At 37.6% G+C, this 19,499-nt stretch overlaps 2 protein-coding genes across 11 annotated transcripts in view; one reads left to right on the top strand and one right to left on the bottom strand.

The window, feature by feature from the left end:
- The window catches only part of CMSS1 (cms1 ribosomal small subunit homolog), a 397,325-nt gene that overhangs the window by 351,649 nt on the left and 26,177 nt on the right, over positions 1 to 19,499 (bottom strand). The window lies entirely within an intron of this gene.
- The window catches only part of FILIP1L (filamin A interacting protein 1 like), a 306,431-nt gene that overhangs the window by 273,696 nt on the left and 13,236 nt on the right, over positions 1 to 19,499 (top strand). For 6 of the 7 annotated variants that reach the window (XM_014478556.2, XM_070368270.1, XM_005896836.2 and 3 more), the window contains one exon: positions 13,040 to 16,184. In XM_014478556.2, coding sequence (XP_014334042.1) covers positions 13,040 to 15,836 — 2,797 coding nt within the window. In that variant the 3' untranslated portion in view covers positions 15,837 to 16,184. Of the gene's footprint in view, positions 1 to 13,039; positions 16,185 to 19,499 lie in introns of those variants that run through there. The other variant, XM_070368307.1, reaches the window with a different exon arrangement.

The following is a 19,499-nucleotide window of genomic DNA, read 5'->3' as shown; positions in this document are numbered from 1 at the left end:
CCCTTAGCCACCTGCACTGCTTGCTGCCATCTGCTGCTGGGGCAGTAGGGAATAGGCAGCAGAGAGGACATCATTCCTATCCGAAAGCAAGCTACTACCACCGTGGAGCCAGTAAATAAGATACAGAAGAACAGAGATCACAGAGGGTACCCAGTCACCCACAGAGAGGGGAGGAAGAAATGAAAGAATGATAAACAGTCAAAGTGTTAGGAATGTGGGGACAAGCCAATATCATCATTATCATCAACTTAAACTTAAAGATGGCTCTGCATGCTATCTACCAGGCAAGGTGTTCTTGGGAATATAGATGCATAGTTGTATCTGTGACAGTCCAAGGCATCACATGCTGGGTGACTTTTTTACATGCTTCCCCTAGAAAAGAAAAAGGCAGCCAGGGAAGGCACCATGGCTGTGGGAGCCCCAGGCAGGCCTTGATGGATCAGGGAGATGAAACTTTCAGTTGGCCTAGGACCTGAAGTTTCAATCTGTTAAAAGACAGGCTAGTTTGCTTTTTCCTCCCTAAGTTTGTGTTTTAGTGTAGCAATCAAAATGGAAAGTCTGGAGAAGAAAAAAATGTTAAAATGTTGATCTGAGGAACTGCTTTCAAATAATTAAGAACCACATTCAGAGTGGTGGGGCGGGAGAACATGAATAGGCTCTTTACTGCATACTCAAAGTAATTGTTTTTTAAAGTTTCTTCTTGATGGCTATAATATATTCAAAGCAAAGGAAAAAAAAATCCTCTTTAGCAAATGGCAAAAAGAAAAATTCATCTGAGAAGATACTTTTCAATATGAAAAATTAAAATGGGTGTCAAGGAAGCATAAGCTTACTGGTATTCAATGAACATCCATTATCCCATAGTTCTTTCTGGAAAGTAACTTAACTGACAATACAGCACTGAAGTAACAACATATAATTCAGGCTCTAAGTAATTATCCTGGTACACATTTGCACACGCTATCCTTATTGTAACTCCCTTGTTAGTTTCCATTTCCTCCCCTGGCCCTAGACTGAGAACCTTTTTAAGTCTCCACCCGGCCCTTTGATTGGAGGGTGCAGTGTCTCCTAGACTAGATTCCAGGGTCTCATAATGAAAATATTCTCCTCAAGTTTTGTGCTGGTGAGCTCTCAGACTGACCTTTTTCTGCTTCTGAAACTTTGCCTTTCAGTAGTTTTTCTTTCTAGGAGATTCTGTTTCCATTTCTTTAAAGATTTTCTCCCAATGCTGGTCCTTTTGCTCAATCTGAGGATTTTATAAGCTCCTCTTAAGACCTTCTTTCTCTGCTAAAAGCTCCTTAACCTCCTGATAATTAGTAGGTCATTCGACTATTTGTGTCTTATTAATTCACTTCCTATGACCCTTGGGGAGCCAAACAAGACTGTACAGATGCTGAAGAGTCCTGACTCACCATGCCCCATTTTTACTTTATATTTCTCTGACACCAACTAAAGCCTTCTGTATCACTTCTTGCCCCAATTCTTGTTTCACAGTGAAGGAAAATAGCAACCCAGTTTCCTGGATCTGGACCCATTTATGGTGTCTCTAAGTGATCTCAATGATGATGACAGTATCTTCAGTAATAAGGACATAAAGCAGACACAGATTTATACTCATACATGGCTAGCAGACGCCAAAAAACGTGTTACTGTTCTTCTATATCTTGCTGACCAAGTCAAATGAATCAAGCATTACATTATGACTATGGTATGCTGGAGCTGTAATTTTTTTTAAAACCTTTGACTTCTGAGAGAAATAAAAGGAAGCAGCATACATAGAATAAAAAAGACTAGTCATAGCTATTTTTATGAGTGCTCCTAAAAATTAGACTAAACAGTGAAAAGTCCCATTGAAAAAGCAGAGAGTAGAGCAAGGAAAGATAAATTACTGGTTGATTACCAAGAACCTATCTCAACCTAAGGAAGCTTTCTAACAAATTCCATGTAATTACTCTAAACTGCTTAGAATTCTGTGGTTATTTAACCATAAACCCAGCTGCTATCAATACAATGCAACAATTAAAATTACATATTAGATAAAAATTGCTAAGAGATATAGGGGGTTATCATCATAATCAGACTATCAAAGTCTAGCCATGAGAGCAGACATAAAAGTGAATAAAGCAGAGTATGTAGTTTCTTGATTATTAGTTAACATGTTAAATCAAGAAGAAAACGTAATGTATTAAACTAGCATAGAAAGAATGAAAGCAAATATAGAAATTGAGAGCCATCAAGGTGAGGTTACACAGTTAGGTCTAGGATGAGAGATGTACTATTTCATATATCTTCAGAAAAGACCAAACAAGATTTGGTATCATCACACTATTTGGTTGTTGATGGGCAACTATTTTAAATTCTGACTAGAGTGATGTCTGCAAATATACAGGCAGGTTTTAACAGGAAGAAGGTAAACTGACAAATAACAGGCACAGTAGTTTGCACATAGTAGTCGCTCACTATAGTGGTATAATAGAAGTCTGAAATGAATTAACTGTCAGCGGACCTGCACAGCACTGAGGATGAACCCATTTAAGAACCAGGTCATTCAGTGGTTTCCATGCCCTTATTTCAAATTGTCGTTTCAAACAAAACATGATGTCTTATGGAGACAGCTTTGTCGTTTAGGATTTTTCTAAGAACTAGAAAAGAGGTATTTTCTGAAGGAAGGGAATTTTCCACCTAGCTGTTACAGGGAGCAATTAGTTCAATTAATGACATAAACACTGAAGCAGTGACTAGGCCAGTGAATCTGGGGACTTCGTTAGTGTGTTATGAAGTGAAGGGCTCACTCACTAATAGCCTGCAGAAGTGACAGCCTAAACCAAAGGCTTTTCCAGAGAAAGACACACTTGCCATTTATGCTTCAACCACCTATCCTCAAGGTGAAGAGTGATTCTCAAAGGCTGGCCCCTTTCAAGAGGTCTATGAGGTTAGAGCTGTTTTTACAGTAACACTAGCTTTTTCACTCAAAGCCTCACAAGTTTTTCAGAGATGTGACGTGTGGTGATGTCATTGCTCTGACAGCTGATGGGATGTATGAAACAGCTCTGAGAATCCAGCTGCCTTCAATTAAGCCAGGTATTAAGAGTTTGTAGAAATACAGACAACACAGCCCTTTCCACCAGGTTTTGGCATTACAAAAAGTGATTTTTCATAAAAAAAAAAATACGTTATTTATGTTTACTATTTTAATGAATAAATATATAAATATTTTAAAATATCTTGGTCTGAATTTCTAATACTGTAAATATTAGTAGACATAACCCACACAATCAAAAGCTCTTCAGAGTCCTCAATTATTTTTAAGAGTGTAAAGGAGTCATGAGACCAAGAAGTTTTAAGAACTGCTGCTATGGAGACTTTACTGAGTTGCACTGAAATTATCTGCTCATCCTTCCCAAGAGCCTACAAACTCTGGAGAACCGGATCCTCCCCTCTTCATCTCAGTATAGCCCAGTATTATATTCCTTTGTTGTTTGCAAATTAATGAACAAAAGTGTTGTTACATTCATAACATCAAAAACTAAATTTAAGATCTACACAGTATATTTGTCTCCTAAAAGATGACAAATGAGAAGCTAAGCTGACTCTGAAGTTGTTCACTACTTATAGGTTGATTTCTGCAGCTACCAGAAACAACACAATGCCACGAACGGCTTGTGAAACTGGTTTTATTGGTCAATAATCATGCTAATCTTATTTATATGGGCCAGTTGTCTGAAAAATTAGGAAAGAATCTGGAAAAGCAGAACCAGAATTGGTGTGTTAGGGTGGTCAGATCAGAGATGAATATTTCCTTTTCAGTTTCATCTGTTTGTTGATGTAATGTTGTTTGTGTAGTAAACAAACATATTTGTCCAGGAGAGCTCTAGCTCTGAGGAAAAAATAAAAAGGACCACTCCTTTGTTTGCAGAGATGAAATTATCAGAGGAGAGTGAGGGGCTAGGATGTGGACGCTAGCAACCATCTCCCTTCTCAAACAAGCAAGCACATACAGTTCTAGTACATGGTTCTGAAGAAGGAAGAGAAGATATTTCAACAGTCTTAATTCTTTCCAGAGGCCACTGTACTTAACCAGTAATACCTAATTTTCTTAAATACCTAAAACCATGCTCATGGTAAGCATCAGAGCACCTTCTTTTAAAAATGAATAAAATTAGTCAGGATAATAGTACAGTGTTTTCCACAGGAAAATGTTCATTCATTCATTTAAAAAAACATTCATTTGGTACCTTCTACATGTAAGGACTTTGTAGTAGACACCATAGAAGACACAAATGAGTCAATCAGACATATGTCCTGTGCTTAAGAAGCTTATATTTTAGTAGTGTTGATTGTAATATACATAAATAAAAATAAAAAGTGGTGAGAATTATATATAAATCATTATGGCTATGACTGGCATTATAGCATTTAGACACACCATCTGTTTCCTATGTCTTATATGATGCAATTACTAACAGTCTTACATAGAGGAGATAAAATACAGTCATACATGTGTGCTGACATGTGTGTATGTAAATAAAAACTGCAAAGATGCTCTGAATGTATAATTTATAATAAGGAGCCAGCATTATGGTTAGTACCAAAGAACATTCAAGATGACAGATGTGATTATTTTTGAAAAAACAAGGAGCTAGCGTTGCACATAATAGTGATAAACCGCTGTAAATTATAACAGTTCTGAGCCATAATAGAAACTCTAAAGAAGAGGTGCCATAAGCCACTGCTGTAAACCAGTTTGGATTTAGCTACCTCGAATTTGTGTCCGTAAAACCAGCTTCTACAACCTGTTTTTATTGGACAAGATTCAGTGACTGTTCCTATAATCTTCTTGTGTCAGTCCTTCAACATGAATATGAGTACTCCAAGACAAGATTCTTCAAACTGGAGTACATATACTCTTGAGCGTGCATGCAAGAATTTTTCAGAGCACAAGCATGGAGAACATGGAGGGAATCAGTGTCTAAACCTGCAGTTCTCACACATGCTTTCCAAGACTGATCTGCTAGGGAGAAAAAAAAAAAAAAAATGCTTGTGCTCTAAAAGCTTCTTTTTCTAAAAAGTCATACTTAACAGAATCTCACCAAATGCATATTCCTGGGTTGGAAACCCCTCAGTGGTACAGATGTAGGGACAACTCTAGGAACACTTACTTCTTATATAGTCCCATGAAAGCAGAGCATCAGCAGCTTCAGAACTAAACCACTGGATGGAAATATGCAAATAGTGCCTGTTATTTCATCTGGGCCTCATCTCTTTTAGAAGTGAAGTGGCTGCCAGAGGGATGTGTATTTACGCACTGGCTTAAGTTGAAAAAAAAAAGACAGACTTTCCCTGAACGTCTGTTTTGGCTGACTGGTTTGCCAATGATGATTTTTAGATTATATGGCAGATGTTAATATGTATCTTCTGCAGTTATTTAAACCCTGAATACAAAATTCCAGATTCCAGTGAAGTGGTACTTAGTTTAAAAAAATTATTTTAGAACAAATTATCAAAAGAGAAGTTAAGAAAACCCCATTTAAAATAGCACCAAAATGAATAAACTACTCAGGAGTAAGTTTAATAACCAGGAAGGTAAAAGATCTGTATATTAAAAACTGTAAGACATTGATGAAATAAAATGAAGAAGACACAGAAAAATGGACTGATGTTCTATGTTCATGGATTGGAAGAATATTGTTAAAATGTCCATACTACCCAAATTGTGAAGATTCAATGTAATTCCTATCAAAATTACAATGTATTTTTTCACAGAAATAGAAAAATCAATCCTAAAATGTATATGGAACCAAAAAGATGTTGAATAGCCAAAGCAGTCTTGAGAAAGAACAAAGCTGGAGGCATCACATGTCCTGATTTCAAAGTATACCAGAAGGCTATAATAATGACAACAGTTGGTATTAGCATAAAAAAAGACATAAGAGACCAGTGAAGCACAAAAGAGAGCCCAGACATAAACCCATCCATATATGGTCAATTAATCTTCAACAAAGGAGCCAAGAATATACAAGGGGAAAAGGATAGTCTCTTCAATAACTGGGGCTGGAAAAACAGGACATGCGCATGCAAAAGGATGAAATTGGACTCCTATCTTACATTACACACAAAAATAAACTCAAAATGGATTAAAGATTTGAACCTAAAACCCGAAACTAACATTCCTAGAAAAAAATACAGGGGATAAGCTCTCTGACAATGGTCTTGGCAATGAGTTTTTAAACTTGATACCAAAAGCAAAGGTAATAACAGCAAAAATAAGCAGATGGGATTTACATCAGACTGAAAAGCTTCTGCACTGCAGAGGAAACTGAACATAATGAAAAGGTAACTTATGGAATAAGAGAAGATATTTGCAAACTACATATATCTGATAAGGGGTTAATATCCGAAATATACAAACTCATACAATAGCAGAAAATCCAAATAACCCAATTAAAAAATGGGCAATGAACCCAAATAGACATTTTTCTAAAAAAGATACACAAATAAGCAGGTGTATGAAAAGGTACTCAACGTCACTAATCATTAAGGACATGCAGAAACACCATGATGAGATATCATCTCACATCTGTGAGGATGTCTGATATCCATCTCACATCTGTGAGGATGTGGAGAAAAAGGAACATTTCCTGTACACTGTAGGTGAGAATGTAAACTGGCACAGTCACTTTAGAAAACAGTATGAAGATGTCTCAAGAAATTAAAAACAAAATTACCATGTGATCCTTTGGTATATACCTGAACAAAAAGAAATCTCTATCTTGAAGAGATATCTATAAGTGCAGCATTATTCATTCTAGCCAAGGTATGGAAACAGCCTAAGTGTCTGACAACGAATGAGTGGACAAGGAAAATGTGGCATGTATTTGTGTTTAAATACAAATGTATTTTACATATGTAAATATGCAAATACTTTACATATATAAATGTATATGTGTAAAGTACATTTTATAAAATGTATATAAATGTATAAATGTATAACATATTAGTGGACACATGTTACATATATGATACACTATATAACATATATCTACAGTACAGATATACATTTATATATGTGTACACAGACATATATATGGTGGAATATTATTCAGCCTTTAAAAAAGAAGGAAATCCTGACATTTGTGACAACATGGATGAACCTAAAGGGCATTATACTAAGTGAAATAAGCCAGGCAGAGAAAGACAGATGGCACACAGAATTGCTTAAATGTGGAATCTAAAAACAAGTTGAACTCAGAGAGTAGAATGGTGGCTGCCAGGGACTAAGGGAATGGGGGGAAATAGGAAGGAGTTGGTAAAACTACAGTTATAAGATGAATAAGGCCTGAGGTTACAATGTATAACATGTGACTACAGTTAATAATACCATATTTTATAGCTGAAATTTGCTAAGAGAGTAGAACCTAAGTGTTTTTACACACACACACAGAAGGTGAATATATGAGGTGATGGAACTACTGGCGGGAATCCTTCCATAATTCATATGTATATCACTACATTGCATGCTTTAAATATTATCTTTCAATTATACTTCAGTAACTAAAAAAGATAGCATTTGCTAAAAGAAAGTGCTATAATTTGGCTTCCCTGGCGGCTCTCAGTGGTAAAGAACCCACCTGCCAATGCAGGGAGACACAGGTTTGATCCTTGGGTTGGGAAGGTCCCCTGGAGAAGGAAATGGCAACTCACTCCAGTATTTTAGCTTGGGAAATCCCATGGATAGAGGAGACTGGCAGACTACAGTCCATGGGGTTGCAAAAGAGTCATACAGAACTTAGCGACTAAACAAGATAATTATTCTTTACATGAACAAATTAACTGTACATAATAGAAAATTATTTTAGGAGCTATAAGAACAAATAGTTGAAAACCAGTGCTCTATGAGATATGAATTAAAAAGAATGTAAGCACGATGATAAATGAGAATTTTTATTTAGGCTGCTAAGTTTCTCTGATACACAGAATGTGCCTTGAGAAAGACACCATTTGTGGACCAGGTCCATGAAATAGTTGGTGTTCCTGTTAGAGAGGCAGTGTGGTTGGGGAAAGAGAACAGGTTCTGCCCCTTCCTGATCTTTCTGACTCTCCATTTTCATTTTCTCTGTAAAGTGGAGAGTAATCTCAAACCCTATAAGCTTACCATGAGAATCAGAACTAACAGCTATAGTTAATAGCTCAGTGCTTGGCAGCACGTCACTGGCCCTAAAAGGTAGCCATTATACAGTCTCATATATTTTAGTCTTTGGGTTGAAACTAAAGTTATTTACTGCCTTCTTAAAGGAGAAAATTTAGTTACTAACTCAAACACTTCTGATATGCATTTTAAGATTTTAAGTCATTTTTTCCAATAATAACAACAGATTTTAGATTAGTCATTAGTCCTGCTGGATGTTCTCTGTGAGAAAAATGCATTTTAAGATTTTAAGTCATTTTTTCCAATAATAACAACAGATTTTAGATTAGTCATTAGTCCTGCTGGATGTTCTCTGTGAGAAAAATGGATGGCCCTGTAGGTCAGGAATACAGGCTATACCCACCCACAGTTGGGGATATTATTAATAATGAACAATTGGGTAAGTTAATATTCAGCCAGAATACCATTACTAGACAACATCTGACACATAAATAGTAAAGTCTTAGTCCTGACATCACCTGGGAACTTGTTACAATGCAAATGTTGAGGTCCGCTCTTTGCCTTCACAATTGGAATTCACCATTTAACAAGATTCCCAGGTGATTCAATTGAACATTAAACTGTGAGAAGCACTGGTAAAGAACAGGCTATGAGCAGGGAAGATAACACCACCAGGCGTATATGTAATTCGAGTGGGAAAGCTGAGTAAGGACCATAAAGAGCCTAACTTGTAATGACAGACTGATAGATACACATGTCTATAAACACACAACTCATACACAGGTGTAGATCACAGTGGTTTTCAATGGGGGGTGGTTCTGCTCCCCAGAAGACATTGGGCAGTGTCTGGAGATATTCTTGGTTGTCAAAGCTGGTGAGATGCTCCGGGCAGGCGTCTACTGAGGCGAGACCAAGGACGCTGCTAAAACATATTACAGGGCCCCTTACCATAAAGAATCAGTTGGCCCAAAATGTCAGTAGTGCCGAAAATGAAGAACCCCTAGCATAGATTATACAAACCTATCGATTGGAAAAGGCACTAAGACATAGTAATTGGAACTATTCATGGGAGAAGGAGCAATAATTTGACCTCACAGTTCTGACGGAAGACTTTCATATCTAGATATCTCAAGATCTGTGCTGTTTTCAAGATTATAAGTATCCTGATTAAAAGCTCTCAGATTTCCTTACCTGCTGTTACTAGTAAAACCAGAGTCAATGATAACCTTGTTACATATAAAATTAGTCAGCTTCAATACCTAAAACCCGTTAACATGCAAAGAAAGATAAAGGATACAAAACTATTACTGTTTGGTTTAAATCCCAAGGAAGGAAGCTGCCTCAGGGGACCCGCAATTGCTAAATTGTGACAGCAAAACTTCTCCTTACATGAACTAATTTGTCCGTGAAATCTGAACAGATGTGAGGCTATTTATTATCTTAATCACTGCACTTAGTGCACCTATTCATGTAGCTCACTATGGAAGTTTTCCAAGGTTTGCTTAGGAGATGGTGCCACAGACCTTACTGGAGCTGTTATATAATATGTGGTAGATGCTCCTTACTGCCTTTCTAAAATTGGAAAACTCTAGAACTTTGGAAACATTTGGCTTCAAAAGTTTTAGATAAGTGATTGTGAACCTGAAATGACTAACATGCAGTCAATACTCAGCAAATATTTGCTGAAAGCATTCAAATATATATTTGAAAAAAAATACACATAGTCAAATATGTGTGTATATACACATACACACACACACACACACACACATACATATATACATCCCTGAAGTAGTAATTAGCAGTGTGACAATTAGTCACACTACACTGTAGTAGTGTTCACACTACACAGTCTGTAGTAGTGTACACACAACAGGTCGGGCTTGCAGCTTGAAATCTTGTAAGACTAGCTAACTTTCCAAAGAAACAACTTTCTTCAATACTATAAACCTCAAACTTTATCCTTCAAAATGTTTCTGGCAAGAAACAGTGAATGATTTAGGATAAACCCATTCACCATACCAGAAACTGCTACTGCTAAGTCACTTCAGTCGTGTCCGACTCTGTGCGACCCCATAGACGGTAGCCACCAGGCTCCCCCATCCCTGGGATTCTCCAGGCAAGAACACTGGAGTGGGTTGCCATTTCCTTCTCCAATGCATGAAAGTGAGAAGTGAAAGTGAAGTCACTCAGTCATGTCCAACTCTATCGACCCCATGGACTGCAGCCCACCAGGCTCCTCCATCCATGGGATTTTCCAGGCAAGAGTACTGGAGTGGGGTGCCATTGCCTTCTCCGACACCATACCAGAAAAGCTGATTCCAATTCAGTAGCATAACTGGTGTCTCCGTCTCTTTCTGTCTGTCTGTCTCTCTCACATATATACACATCCCTGCAGTGTGTAATAGCACCATGTGTAACAAGCACCCAACCGGCCCTGGGATTGATCCATCAGGGCCTCCCTCCTATCATGGATTCTACTGGTTGATGGTTGGGGCTGTAACTCTTTCTGCATATAAATTCCTATCTTCTTCCCTGAAAGGCTTTACCAGACTACCTAAGGTGTGCTCATGGGACTAGTCCAGGGAAATAGCAGGTTCTTAAGAAACAAGTAGTAAGGAAACGCTGAGGCATATGTATTCAAATTGTCACTTTTATGTGTCTACCCATGTAAAAAGGAGCTTGGAAACAGATGGGGATACCAGCCGATTTTCAGAAACTACAGAAAAAGATAAATGAACTTGCACCATGCTGAAAAGATGCATCATGCTTGCTTCAAGAAAACACTGAACACAGTGGAAACAACTGAAATGTCTTTAAACTCTTTTTTGCCAGTTTTGGCAATGCCAGGATCCACTGATGACCATTCAATTTTAATGCTCTTTTCATCATACTCCAAACAATCTTCCCTTCCTCGTATCCTAAGAAAACATACCTTCTTCTCATGAAAATGAAATAGCACATGGCATTGTTTAATAAGCTGAAAAGAAATCCTGAAAAGCTTTTGTGAAACTATTCTCTAATAAAATTCTAAGAACTGTGATGTAGAAAGGGGAAAATATTTCACTGCAGTATTGTTAAATACCATCCTAATGCTCATGTGGGAGGAAGAAGCACTTTGCCAGTTTCTGTAACAACTTCACCACCAGCACAGTTTACCATGGACTCTGCCACTGAGTTGTGAAGCCCCACTGCCTTTCAGGAGGGAGCCACCATGTTTCTCTTCTCAGGTTCCCATGTGTATCAAATGGGAATGGGGCAGGGCCAGAAACCCTGGGCAAGCCTCCTGCCAAGTGTGGATTAGATCATCAACCAACCCACCCCAGCTTCCGCAGAAGTGCACAGGCCACAGCCCTTGGGCCAGCCTGTCAGGTTCTCAAAACAGGAAAAACTAAAAGTGGATCCTCCCCATAAAAAAGTTTGAAAGTTCTTACATCATACAATTATTTTAAACACATTGCCTCTTGCATAGTGTAATTACAGAAGAGCAGATTCGAATCTCAAAAAGGACTCTATTTCCAAGAATACCCCAAGTTAATTTCCCTGTACAATGTTTTAAAAAGAAAGTTCTGTGGGAAGGATTAAAGACTTGCATTGGATAATTAACTCATTCCTAGTAGATAAGATACACTAAAACTCTCTATGCTTGATCAAGAAAACAAATATTTACAACTTTTCACCTATGACAAGTCCCTCAGTTAAATTCTTCAGGGATTCCATCCTATTTTAGCTTCTGTATAACAATACTGCAAAGCTGTAATTACATCCTCTATAATCAGCCCATTCCCAGTGTAATTAGGAGTGCCACAAATTTAAAACTGTGACCTCAATACTGAGGGAAAAAGTGTGTGGAAGAGAGAGTTTATACTGCATACAATATGTCTTCCATGTTTTATTGACAAATTTAAAACATAAAGAAAAAAATAACATGTTATCAAAGTCATCATTCAAAGGACTCATGATTCAAAATGGTTCCTGATAAGAGTTTTTCCTCCATCATTTCTAATATCTGACACTCATCAAGCTCTTTTGTATCAAATCCCATGCTCTTCCCATATGTTACGAAAACTCTAAACCCCTTCAGGTACTTGTCAGTTCCTCTCATTCAACTACCATCCACTGTAGGAATAAAGATAGATGTGCATGGATTCCTGACACAATGTCAGGCTAGTGTAAACCAAGTTTAAGCTGGCAAATAGGTCCATTAGTAAAGTGCCTAACTTATAAGCAATGTGAATAAATTTAATCTTAACTAAGAATAAGGAAGCTAATCAAACATTAGTAATCACATATTGTAATGTTTCAAGCAAACCATTTGATAAATACAATAATAACCACATTAATAAAACAGATCAACAGCAACAAAACTTCTCAAATGCTTATGGGTCAGCACTGTGAGAATCTTAGATGAATAATCTCATTTAGTTTTCACAAATGGCCCCTGGATAATAAAGTAAGTTATCACCTCCAGTTTTCACAGAGGAAACTGAAGCCCAGGGGATGTTAAATAACTGCCCAGGTTAATTAGTTGGTAAGAGTAGGGCCAGTCTTGAAGCTTGGTCCAAGTGAGTCTTAAGCTTGTGCTTGTTTTTACAATCTTCAGGCTACAATGTCTATTGATTATATGTTACACAAGCAATTTAAACCAAACATTCTTGTCCTTACTCTTTCACTAAGGCTCCTGGTGAACGAAAACTGTTAACAATCAATGAGGAGTGGGAAGAAAGCAGGAAGTGGGAAAAAAGAGCAAGATTCCCCACCTCCATCAAATTCAGGAACTCCTTTCCATTACTGTATGAGTTGATACTGTCTAAATTACATACATGTTTACTCACAGCCTGTAAGTTACGAAAGCACCAGTTACAAAATAGAACGCACTCTTGTATTTTTCAGATTAAAAAGGCTGATTGACCAAGAAACTGAGTCCCGGGAGAAGAAGGAGCAGGAAAAAGAGAAGAGGGTCACCGCCCTGAAAGAGGAGCTGACCAAACTGAAGTCTTTTGCTTTGATGGTGGTGGACGAACAACAAAGGCTGACGGCACAACTTGCCCTTCAAAGACAGAAAATCCAGGACCTAACCACAAGTGCAAAGGAAACACATGCTAAACTAGCCCTTGCTGAAGCCAGAGCTCAGGAGGAAGAACAGAAGGCAACCAGACTAGAGAACGAACTGCAAACGCAGACCACAAAATTCCACCAGAACCAAGAAACAATTATGGCGAAGCTCACCAATGAGGACAGCCAAAATCGCCAGCTTCGACAAAAGCTGGCAGCACTCAGCCGGCAAATTGATGAGTTAGAAGAGACAAACAGGTCTTTACGGAAAGCAGAAGAAGAGCTGCAAGATATAAAAGAAAAAATTAACAAGGGAGAATATGGAAACTCTAGTATCATGACTGAGGTGGAGGAGCTCAGGAAACGTGTGCTAGAAATGGAAGGGAAGGATGAAGAGCTCATAAAAATGGAGGAGCAGTGCAGAGATCTCAATAAGAGGCTAGAAAAGGAAACATCACAGAGTAAAGACTTTAAACTTGAGGTTGAAAAACTCAATAAAAAGATTATGGCTCTGGAAAAATTAGAAGATGCTTTCAGCAAAAGCAAACAAGAATGCTACTCGCTGAAATGCAATTTAGAAAAAGAAAGGATGACCACAAAGCAACTGTCTCAGGAACTAGAGAGTTTAAAGATAAGGATCAAAGAGCTAGAAGCCATTGAAAGTCGTCTGGAAAAGACAGAATTCACCTTAAAAGAGGATTTAACTAAATTGAAAACATTGACTGTGATGCTGGTAGATGAACGGAAAACAATGAGTGAAAAATTAAAGCAAACTGAAGATAAGTTACAAGCTGCTGCTTCTCAGCTCCAAGTGGAGCAAAATAAAGTGACAACAGTTACTGAGAAGTTAATTGAGGAAACTAAAAGGGCACTGAAGTCCAAAACTGATGTGGAAGAAAAAATGTACAGTGTAACCAAAGAGAGAGATGATCTAAAAAACAAACTGAAAGCGGAGGAAGAGAAAGGAAATGATCTCCTGTCCAAGGTTAATGTGTTGAAAAATAGGCTTCAATCCCTGGAAGCAACTGAGAAAGATTTCCTAAAAAACAAATTAAATCAGGATTCTGGTAAATCCACAACAGCATTACACCAAGAGAACAATAAGATTAAAGAGCTTTCGCAAGAAGTGGAGAGACTGAAACTGAAGTTAAAGGATATGAAAGCCATTGAGGATGACCTCATGAAAACTGAAGATGAGTACGAGACTCTGGAACGAAGGTATGCTAATGAACGCGACAAAGCTCAGTTTTTATCTGAAGAGCTGGAGCATGTTAAAATGGAACTTGCCAAGTACAAGTTAGCAGAAAAGACAGAGTCCAGCCATGAACAATGGCTTTTCAAAAGGCTTCAAGAAGAAGAAGCTAAGTCAGGTCACCTCTCAAGAGAAGTGGATGCACTGAAAGAGAAAATTCATGAATACATGGCAACTGAGGACCTGATATGTCACCTCCAGGGAGATCATTCAGTTCTGCAAAAGAAACTCAATCAACAAGAGAACAGGAACAGAGATTTAGGAAGAGAGATTGAAAACCTCACTAAAGAGTTAGAGCGGTATCGTCACTTCAGTAAGAGCCTCCGGCCCAATCTCAATGGAAGAAGAATCTCTGACCCTCAAGTATTTTCTAAAGAAGTTCAAACAGAAGCAGTAGACAATGAGCCACCTGATTATAAGAGTCTCATTCCTCTGGAACGAGCTGTCATCAATGGTCAGTTATATGAGGAGAGTGAGGACCAGGATGAGGACCCTAATGATGAGGAGTCTGTGCTTTCCTTCAAATGCAACTCATCCACTCCCTGTCCTGTTAACAGGAAGCTCTGGATTCCTTGGATGAAATCCAAGGAGAGCCATCCTCAGAATGGCAAAATACAGACTAAACCCAATGGCAACTTCATGCAACCCGGAGATTTAGTCCTAAGCCACACACCTGGGCAACCACTTCATATAAAGGTTACTCCAGACCATGTCCAAAACACAGCCACTCTTGAAATCACAAGTCCGACCACAGAGAGTCCTCACTCTTACACAAGCACTGCAGTGATACCAAACTGTGGCACCCCAAAGCAAAGGATCACCATCCTCCAAAATGCGTCCATAACACCAGTGAAATCAAAAACCTCTGCTGAAGGCCTGATGAATTTAGAGCAAGGCATGTCCCCAATTACCATGGCAACCTTTGCCAGGGCACAGACCCCAGAGTCCTGTGGTTCCATAACTCCAGAAAGGACAATGTCACCTATTCAGGTTTTGGCTGTTACTGGTTCAGCTAGCTCCCCTGAGCAGGGACGCTCTCCCGAGCCGATAGAAATCAGTGCCAAGCACGCAATTTTCAGAGTCTCCCCTGACCGGCAGTCATCATGGCAGTTTCAGCGTTCAAATAGTAACAGTTCAAGTGTGATAACTACTGAGGATAATAAAATCCACATTCACTTAGGAAGTCCTTACATGCAAGCTGTAGCCAGCCCCGTGAGACCTGCCAGCCCTTCAACACCACTGCAGGATAACAGAACTCAAGGCTTAACTAATGGGGCACTAAACAAAACAACCAATAAAGTCACCAGCAGTATTACTATCACACCAACAGCCACACCTCTTCCTCGACAGTCACAAATTACAGTAAGTAATATATATAACTGACGACCCTTCCTTATCCGGTTTATACTGATATTGCAAGGAACTCAGTCCTTTTTAATTATCCCTCCACATCCCCCCAAAGACTGACTGAACTTGTACTTTGGGAAGGTTTATGCATGAACTATCCAAGAGTATCTGAAACTAACTATTGCCTGCATAGTCGTATCAAGTGTGCACTTACTGTATATCTTTTCATTTACATACCCTGTATGGAAAATATTTAGTCTGCACTTGTTTAAATACATCTTTATGTATTTCATTTTCCATAACTCACATTAATTTGACTGCAACTTGTCTTGGTGAAATACTTTAACATTATAAAGCAGTAAATAATTTGTTATTTTTACCATTGCTTGCTGAATTTTCTTTTGGTCATTCTGTGTTTGTTTTTTTTTTTTTTGCATGTATAATAGAATTTTATTTCCTGTTCATAATGTCTATTAATTCTTCATTAAAAACAAACAGGATCTATTTCCCATTTATAGTCAACTTCTGATCAGGTATTAGAGGAGAAGGAAGTAGCTGAAATAAATAAAATTTTATGGCTCTTTGATTTCAAGGTGAACTACAAGATCTCACAGGAGCAAACTTGACTTCACGCTTGAGATGTTTCCTAATATCCCTGGTGCCCAGCACAGTATTTAGCACATATTAGGAATTTAGAAACTTAATAAAATGTTTACTCATAATCGCTGAATAAAATAATATTAATTTGCTTTTGTGAGCATGTATGAGCTGAGGCATGTCAGGTGAAAGAAAGAAGTGTGTTAGGAAGCCAGAAAAAGCACCTTTGGAAATACAAGTTACCTTGACAATCAAGAGTTGACTGTGTTTCTACCATACATTAAAAATCCCCTTAACATGTTTGTCTACATCTAAACAGCCACTAAAACATATGCTAGAAATCAGCCTAGAATTAGCCACTAAAACATATGCTCTTGAACACTCTGCTTCAAACCAAAAATGTCATTATTGTTCTTTTCTCCTATTTGGCTCCCAGAATAGTTTGAACTACTTAAGGTAGCTGCTTCCAACCTTACTTGTTAGTGGTCTGCAGTCAGAAGCTTAAACTTGACTGTAGGTTGTTGTTTTTTTTTTTTAACCTCCCAACAAGCAAACAAAAAACAAACATAAGTTATAGAAAAGGCATATTTTTTTAAATACTGTATGTTAGTTGAGGAATTTTCTTCTGTGATTATTGTTATATGATTTTCAAGGTAGGTGAGAAAAACTCAGTAATCCTTAAAGAAAGAAAAAGCATCCTAGGAATTCTGATACTGGGACTGTCAGCATAATCTGTACCTCTGTAGCAGAGAACAACAGCTTTCAGAGGAACATTTCATATTACAAATCTGGTCCCCAAGCCACATTCCAAAAACATGATTTCAGACAAAGTAGCTCACTGCCATTTTCCCTTTTCCAACCTCATAACTGTTAATTTAGTGTGGTCAATTTTATTGCCAGTTATTGATTTTAAACACAATTCATTTAGACACCCAGGAAAACTGTGAGGATCTTTAGAAGTAAAAGCCATCTTTCACAATTATCCTCCTTTTCCTGCAAAATCAATTTCATGATAGCAAAGCAAGGATTTGTTGACAGAAACACTTCCATGGTGATGAACTGCAACACCAACGCTGTGGGCTTGCATCATCATTAAATAAATTTGGATGAAAGCTGAGGTTAGTGATGAATGAGAAAGCTTCTGTTTAAACACATTTATCATGGGAATCGGCAGTGACCCAACTGTATTACAGAATACATGATGGTCTAAATGTTTTCCAAAACTGTTTTTAAGTTACCTTGGATTAGAACTTCAGAAGAAACTACAACTGTTATTTTATATCTTTTAAAGTAGACACTGATAATGTTGCTACATGGGATATCTTTTAAGATAATAATCAAGAGAGTACATATAAAGTTTTGGTGAATGGTGATCAACTAATAAAAAACAGAAATAGTTTATAATCAACTAATAATAAACAGAAACTAGAAAGAATTAAAATACAAAGTCTTCCCAGCATTTCCCAACTTTGTCACATAATGACATAAACAGAAAACACACTGGATGGATAAAGAGGCAGAGGTGATGAGCTGAGGGACTCCTGTCATGCCCAGGTTCCTCCCGGCTGCCCCAAGTACTGAGGAAAAGATCCATTTTGGGCACACTTGTAACTAAGAGTTTGAGAGGCTCTGGACTATTCATTAGTTGAACTGTTTTGTAAGGATTCAATTTCTTATCTTATGTGAGCCAAGCAATTTTATATAATAAAGTTAATACCCCAAGTCCTGTGCTCTATGATTATAATACACAAATTCTCATTTCATCATCCTGCTCCAGATATTAACTACAAATAGGCTTCCCAAGTAATTAACATTATTGGAAATCTACTGGACTTTCAAGGAACTGAACTTCTTTTAGAGGTTCCTCTACTAGGACTACTTTGGTGTAACAATTCATATCCACATCAAAATTTACAAACACTGTCTTATTAATAACATATATAGATTACTAAAAGTGCTACTAATCAAAGTTTATGGTAAAGAGAGCATCATCTCTTAAAAAAAAGTTTCTTTTCCATAAAATCATACAAAGAATGACACAGACTACATTTTTGGCCTTTAATTTCAAAAATAATTCTTCATAACTCTGTGTGCTTATGTGTGCATATGTGTATGTGGGGTTCCAGGACTTTCTTTTTATTGCACATAAAATCACAGACGAATCCTGAAAACTAGGAAGGAGAGAGGAAATGTCACTGGAAAATCTTCATATGAGATATGTGGAAGTGGAGGGTTGTGTTCTTGAAGAAAAGAAGGCCCTTGAGAGGCTCATAGGAGACATGATTGTTTCTATAAACATCTGAAAAAATATCTTCCTTTCATTTCATCTGAGGTCCTAGCTTCAGAACCAAGATTCATTTTACTCAGTCCCTGATCCTTTTAACTTTTTGAGCTGCAGCATTCTATCACGGTTTTGAATGATTCTATTTTATGACATTTTATTTTATTTTGTCAATTTATTTTAATGACATTCTTCTTGCCTTTTAAGACCATTTCCAAAGCTTTCCCAAGGAGGCCACTGCTCTGAGTTATCCTTACAAGAAGGACATTATACATTACAACAACTGGATCTTTACATACAAAGCAAAGTCTCTCTATGTGTTCAAGATGATGACAGGATTATATAAATTCTGTTAGTACTTAGAGAATTTCTACAACTACATTTCAGAATGCCAAGACATTAGACAAAGGATAAACTAGGTTGCACTGTGAGATGACCATAAAAGGGGTATTTAATTTAAAATTTTTAGACTTGTAGTATAAAGATTCTGTGATCTTTATTGACTAAAATATAACTCCACACAAAAACATTTTTCACAGCTGTTTGATACTTAATTTTTACCAAGTGAGTCTCCTTTGAAACTTGTTAGACAAAGGCAGAGAGAGAGCTTTAATAACACTCTAGTTTCCCTACATTTTGGCTTCTGATATTGTCTTTTCCTCCAGATAATCATTTTGCTTTGCAATCCTAAGAGAAAAAATAATTAGGCAATAATGCATGCCCAAAACAATAGGATCTACATTTCTCAAAGTAAAATTCAAAACACATTATGAAAATCCCCTGATGTCCCACCCAGAGTTATCAAATCCCAGTCTCTGAGG

Source organism: Bos mutus, chromosome 1 (genome assembly GCF_027580195.1).
Source record: "Bos mutus isolate GX-2022 chromosome 1, NWIPB_WYAK_1.1, whole genome shotgun sequence".
Lineage (NCBI taxonomy): Eukaryota > Metazoa > Chordata > Mammalia > Artiodactyla > Bovidae > Bos > Bos mutus.
The sequence above is the reverse complement of the archived record's forward strand: the minus strand, read 5'-3'. Positions and strand labels throughout refer to the sequence as shown.